The following is a 6,359-nucleotide window of genomic DNA, read 5'->3' as shown; positions in this document are numbered from 1 at the left end:
TAATCCAGCTGCGTTCACACGTGCACATTTGTTTCGGCGTAGCGTCGCAAACGAGCATTTGCTCTGGAGCAAATTTTTAAACCACCTCCCTGAGGTGGATCAAATTTGGTCCGGTATAAGCTCTTTAGTGGAGCTACGTCGGAGCAAATGTGCACGTGTGAACGCTCGACTGGCTTTGCTTCGGCGCAGCGTCGGACCAAACGTTGCCGTGTGCACGGGGCTTATGTCTTGACAACCGGTTTTCCACATTTGAGTTTCTGCGTGTAGGAATTAAGTGTATCAAACAGTGGTCCAAAAACCCAGTTCTCTCTCTCTCTCTCTCTCTCTCTCTCCCTCTCGCTCGCTCTCTCTTTCCTCTCCCCCTCTCTCTCTCTCTCTCTCTCTCTCTCTCTCTCTCTCTCTCTCTCTCTCTCTCTCTCTCTCTCTCTCTCTCTCTCTCTCTCTGAGTTTGATGGCTGGGTGTGTCGAGTACTCTTGAGAGAGAGAGAGAGAGAGAGAGAGAGAGAGAGAGAGAGAGAGAGAGAGAGAGAGAGAGAATCGGGAAGGGGGCAAACACTTTTTCACACCACTCAATTAATCAGTATTGATGAGGAGGAAGCGAAGAGAGACATGCTGCTGCTCTTTTGGACAAGCCCAATCACCCACTCTTTCTTGCCCTCAGGCTCTACCAACCCTCACCCCCGCCATACACATAGCAACCACAACAGAATAGACAGTATGCCACAGGGTCAATAGCGTGACTAGACTAGAAGGTGCTGTGAAGATACGCAGCCAATCAGGTCACGGGATAAATCTACTCGTGCTGTCATTGGTCGACGTCGCACCGGAAACCAATCATGTGCCTTGAATGAGTGCCCGTTACATATACAGTACAGGCTCTGAGTCACTTTACATTTTTTTTCTGAATACAGTATTTTGGGGGGAAAAAAGCATGATGACAGAAGCTGCGATAAATGAAGTGCAAAATAGCGAGATCACAATTTTTTTTTTTTTTTTTTATAAATAAAATGTTTTACTTTTTTCCCCCCCAATGCCATTGAGTGATCTGGTGCCAACTGATCTTTTTCTACAATACAAACATTTATTTTGAATGCCAAAACATAATACTTCCGCCATATAACATCCATCCATCCACTATCTGAAGCACTTATCCTTATCAGGGGCGCGGGCGTGCTGGAGCCTTTCCCAGCTGTCTTGGGGCAGCAGGTAGGGCACACCTTGAACTGGTTACCAGCCAATCGCAGGGCACACAGACGAACAACCATTCGCGCTCACAGTCACACCTAGGAAAAATTTAGAGCATTCAATGAACCTTTCATGCGTTTTTGGGGAATGTGTGGAGTACCCAGAAAAAAAACACGCAGGCACATTGAGAACACCGGATTCGAAACCCACAACCTCTACACTCTGAGGCGGACGTTCTAACTATTCACCCACCGTGCCACCTGCCATACAACATAACAGTCTAAATTTGAACATATCTTGTACAGTTTCAAACTGGCAAAAGCGCACAAAATTCCAAAAATATTTACGTTTTTGTTTTACTACTTTTCCTGAACTAGTTGCTGTGGCTTTCAACTTATTTTGGTAGGTCTCGAACTCCTCATGTCATACTGACTATAAAATATAGATTGTTCAGTTGTATTTGGCTCCAAAATAAAAATAAATAACTTAATCAACCATATAATACAACCATATCAATTTGGTTTGAAGCGTGGTCTATAATTATAATACAAAATGGTAGAAATTGCACTAAAGACAAATGCAAACATTTCTTTTTGCCTGTACGCCATCTTCTGTATTGGAAGTTTGACAAGTGCTGAATTACATTTGACTTTCAGAGATTGTTATTGTTACGCACAATAAATTGTGACATGATTTGTCACGTGTAACCTTGTCTTGCTTCCAAACAAGATGTAATAATCATCCATTTGGCTCTTCCACTTTTGGGCATCATAACTTACTTGTTCTACATCTGTCATTTACTATTTGAATATCGATCAGCATCATTCAACACATTTTCTTCTGAATGTGGTTGAGTTCATGCTCATTTTCTCTCTCTTTTAATCCTAATTTTAAAATGTATCTGTTGTGATTCACTCTTGCTCTGGGTCTAGCCATGCATGAATTCAGAGTAACCTTATTCACTTTGCCTTATCCCAAAACCAGCATTTATGTTGCCATGGTTCACCTTACTCTGGTCGTCTGGAGATATCAATACCGGATAATCATTTTTCAAATCATTGCTTCATTGTGACCTTCATCAAAACTCATGTTTTTGTCCTTATCTTTGCCTCTTCCTGGCCCCCTTTCCCAAACCTCTCTACTTTATTTTTGTTTGACATGTATTTTGTTTTTTCCCTTCTCAACTGCCCCTGCTTCTTTCATGCTCCTTTACACAGGTGGTGAGTCAGCGATTCCCACAGAATAGTATTGGTGCAGTGGGCAGCGCCATGTTTCTGCGATTTGTAAATCCAGCTATTGTATCCCCATATGAGGCTGGCATCCTGGAGAAAAAGCCTCTTCCTAGAATCGAACGAGGTCTCAAGCTCATGTCTAAGGTAAGGACATTAAAACGATATTTATAAAATAATAATGTGAATAGTTCGAAACAGCACTGCATTTGTTCGTCTTCTGAATTGTGATAATGGTCGATGATTTGCCACAGCCAAGGTGATGGATCATTGCTGTACGTTCATTTCAGTGCAGTTGGGGCATGTTTAAAGGCTGTGATGTTAACCTTTTAAAAATGTATGTAAACTGTTTTTGTATGTGTTATACTGGAGTGTGAACAGAAATGAGTTTATATGAGGAAAAAATTCATTTTTTTCAGTAATTTTAATAAGAAAATTAAACTCAAATTAGGTTTAATTTAGATTAAGAAATACAAACATTTTGAAAATATACTATATTCTTCCACGCAGTGCTATTAATTTATTGGCTGAAACATTTGGTCCCACATACAGTATATTCTGCAGGACAATGCAATGTCACTGAGAAACAGTTTTAATTTTAGTCGAATATTACAGAATAACTTAACTGTCAGTGGTTTGAAGGTGTTCCCTCACAGAGACACATTCACCTTAATCCTGGTCTGCACACATACCACCCAGTGTTTCATGTTATTTTTATCACATCAGACAATCTTGATAAAGGAGATGCCTATGTAAGCACTCTCTGTCTCAAAGCTTAGAACATTGGCAGACTATATTCATGGTCGTTGTAAGTGTAAATGTGGTCTTTTCCTTTAGATTTTGCAGAGCATTGCCAACCATGTCTTGTTTACAAAGGAAGAGCACATGAGACCCTTCAATGATTTTGTGAAGAACAACTTTGATTCAGCCCGAAGGTAGGACAATCCCAATGTTAAAGGTACTGACTGTAACCACCATTGCGTCCCTCGCCTGCTACCAGCTGAGAATTGCGTAGAAATAGTAAATCGTGATCAGTGGCATTGTTAAATGAAAGAAGTGTTTCCTTACCTGGAAAACCGCACTCGGCTTTGTTACGAGTAAGCGTGATCCAAACATCAATTTCTGTGGCCAGACAGGTAACAAGTTAGTCATTTGTTGTAAGAACCAACAAGTGCTACCCCAAAGCCCAATAAAAATAATTAGCCTATGGCAACCACTTGCTACTTTGAACAGGAAGTGAGTAGCTGACTGCATTCTGCCGACGTCCAGACGGCAGACAGGAACAATATGTCAGGCAGACTATACCCGCGGCTAGTTCGATCACCTCGAGTGCCAGCTGGACCACAACTTCTGCTGTCTATCCTAACACTACTCAAGCAACCTCTGCTAGCTGAGTTGATATCCCGGCCAGTTGGACCTTCACCTCGACTAGCCAGGCTAACACCTTTGCCAGCTGAGCCGAAACCTTGGCAGGCTAGGCTAACAACACTGCCAGTTAGACCTTCAGCTCCTCTGTCAGGGCTCACATTGTAATGTAACTGTGCTTTAATGGTAAATTATGTTATGCTACAGTAATAGTGTTTGTGTTTGCTTGCCAGCGTGTTTTAACTGCATCAGCGTGTGTGTTGATGTGTCACAATTTGTACATGCACCACCCTAGTAAGGATAAATGCTTCAGAATATGGATGGATGGATGTGTGTTTTGGCTTCCTCCTTTCCTACTAGCCTGGAGTCCCAGTGTCCCATTGCGCTTCAGGACAATTGTTTTTATTTAATGTGCCTTTAATCTGATTGTTTTTACAGTTTCAGTAGTTTTGTCTTCTGAATACGTAATCCTGGCAACATCGACAGACCTCCGTGACTCCCCAAGCCTGGTTGCAACTGAATGAAGATTTTATATCAGGGTCTCAAACTCGATTCCTCGGGGACCGCTTTCCTGCATGCTTTCCATCTCTCCTTACTGCAACACATCTGATTCAAATTATTTGAAATCATTATCAGGCTCCTGCAGAGCTTGTTGATGAGCTGATCATTTCAGTCAGGTGTGATGCCACAAGAAGATATGAAAAACATGCAGGAAAAAGTGACACTTTAGGACCGAATTTGACATCATGTACTGTAAATGTCATTTGCGTATTATTGAATTGTGTCGTTTCTTTGACTTTTGTAATTGATGTATATGTTACATTTTCTGTTGTACTGCAATGTTGTGGAAGAGCCCAACTGGCGACTGGAGTTAACAATTAGCATTAGGTCTAGCCGCCATATGCATCAGCCGCAAGACTGTATTTTCCCTTTTCCCGTAAAGAATTATTGTAATTATTACTCCTCTAACAACTTTTGGCATATATTTTTGAAACACAGTGTATATGATTATTATTAGAGTATTAATTCAAATTTTAATTGTAATTATTAAGGTATGTTGGAAACAAAGTCAAGCACCATATTGTGGTCCTCCCAGGTTGCCGCACCTGCCCTATTGCGGCGCCATTGCTGATGGGGATTGACTCAGATTAGACTATAATGTGTCTGAAGATTTCAATTGCTTCACTTTTTAGTCTAACTGGGTCTTCATTCCTTGTTGCCACAGTTTTTTCTTGGACATAGCATCTGACTCTCCACCCAGCGACTCTGTGAACCACAGCCTTACCTTCATCAGTGACGGTAATGTGCTCGCCCTCCACCGACTGTTATGGAACAACCAGGAGAGGATTGGCCAGTACCTCTCCAGCAACAGGTCAGCATGTACGCTATCTAGACAAAAACAACCTGGCATACTTCTTAATTAATCTGTTAATCATTGAGGAGTTCGACTACACCCCAGTTTGACCCCAGAATACTTTTGTGTGTACAGGAATCCCTCCCTCATTTATCGCGGTTAATGGGGACCAAAACCACCCTCGATAAACGAAAATCCGCGAAGTAGCGACCAATTAACATATATATATTTTTTTGTTTTTTTAAGTCCGCAAACGGTCCCCGAGAAGCTGCGATAGTCAGCAAAACAACAGCGAGTCACATAGAGCAACATATACAGTACTGTACTCCATGTATATGAATTTTTTTTTTATGAATATGTTTGAAAAAATCCGCGATGCACTGATGCTGCGATAAACGAACCGCGAAATAGCAAGGGATCACTGTATAGTGAATTAATATTGCACTTCATTTTTTATATTTTATTATTTTGTTTTAAAGTAACTGGCACTGTGTGAATTATTTGCGAATGTAGAAAATGACATTCTATCTCTCCAGAGACCACAAGGCTGTTGGCAGGCGTCCTTTTGACAAAATGGCAACCTTGCTGGCATATCTGGGGCCACCTGAACACAAGCCTGTGGCTGACACTCACTGGTCCAGCCTCAACCTGACCAGTTCCAAATTTGAAGAATTCATGACCAGGTAAGATTACACATAAAATAAAAGCACAACTTTCAAAATAAAACCAACGCATATTTTATATTTTATTTTGACTTCAGGGTCACAGTGAAGGCCAGTCTGAGACTGTATGGCTTTGGCCCCCGGGCCATACTTTGCCAAGGTCTTGTCTAGTCGATTGGGCTCCTCTCACTCATTAAAAAAAGGAGAATTAAATAAAAATGTGTAAACTGCATAAGGGCGGCACGGTGTACAACTGGTTAGCACGTCTGCCTCACAATGCAGAGGTGCGGGGTTCGATTACAGGGCCCCGCCTTCTTGTTCGGAGTTTGCATGTTCTCCCCGTGCCTGTGTGGGTTTTCTCCGGTTACTCTGGTTTCTTCCTACCTTCCAAAAATATGCATGGAAGGTTAATGGAATACAGTACTCTAAATCAGGGGTCCCCAACCGCCGGTCCGCGGACCGGTACCGGTCCGCCGGGCATTTGGTACCGGGCCGCACAGAAAGAACTTGCCTTAATTCCGTTTTATTTATTTCGGAATACGAAAGATGTTTTATTTTGAAAAA

General features: G+C 41.8%; 2 protein-coding genes across 4 annotated transcripts in view; one reads left to right on the top strand and one right to left on the bottom strand.

Annotated features, from left to right (window-relative positions):
• Positions 1 to 6,359, top strand: part of nf1a (neurofibromin 1a) — an 86,894-nt gene that overhangs the window by 53,013 nt on the left and 27,522 nt on the right. For all 3 annotated transcript variants that reach the window (XM_019861295.1, XM_019861296.1, XM_019861294.1), the window contains 4 exons: positions 2,403 to 2,561; positions 3,252 to 3,349; positions 5,005 to 5,151; positions 5,670 to 5,816. In XM_019861295.1, coding sequence (XP_019716854.1) covers positions 2,403 to 2,561; positions 3,252 to 3,349; positions 5,005 to 5,151; positions 5,670 to 5,816 — 551 coding nt within the window. The remainder of the gene's footprint in view (positions 1 to 2,402; positions 2,562 to 3,251; positions 3,350 to 5,004; positions 5,152 to 5,669; positions 5,817 to 6,359) is intronic.
• Positions 1,965 to 6,359, bottom strand: part of evi2b (ecotropic viral integration site 2B) — a 12,214-nt gene continuing 7,819 nt past the window's right edge. Inside the window, exon 3 of the mRNA XM_019861298.1 lies at positions 1,965 to 1,975. The gene's annotated coding sequence lies outside the window, so the exon portion shown is untranslated. The remainder of the gene's footprint in view (positions 1,976 to 6,359) is intronic.

This window comes from Hippocampus comes, unplaced genomic scaffold (assembly GCF_001891065.2).
Source record: "Hippocampus comes isolate QL1 unplaced genomic scaffold, H_comes_QL1_v1.1 scaffold122, whole genome shotgun sequence".
Lineage (NCBI taxonomy): Eukaryota > Metazoa > Chordata > Actinopteri > Syngnathiformes > Syngnathidae > Hippocampus > Hippocampus comes.
The sequence above is the reverse complement of the archived record's forward strand: the minus strand, read 5'-3'. Positions and strand labels throughout refer to the sequence as shown.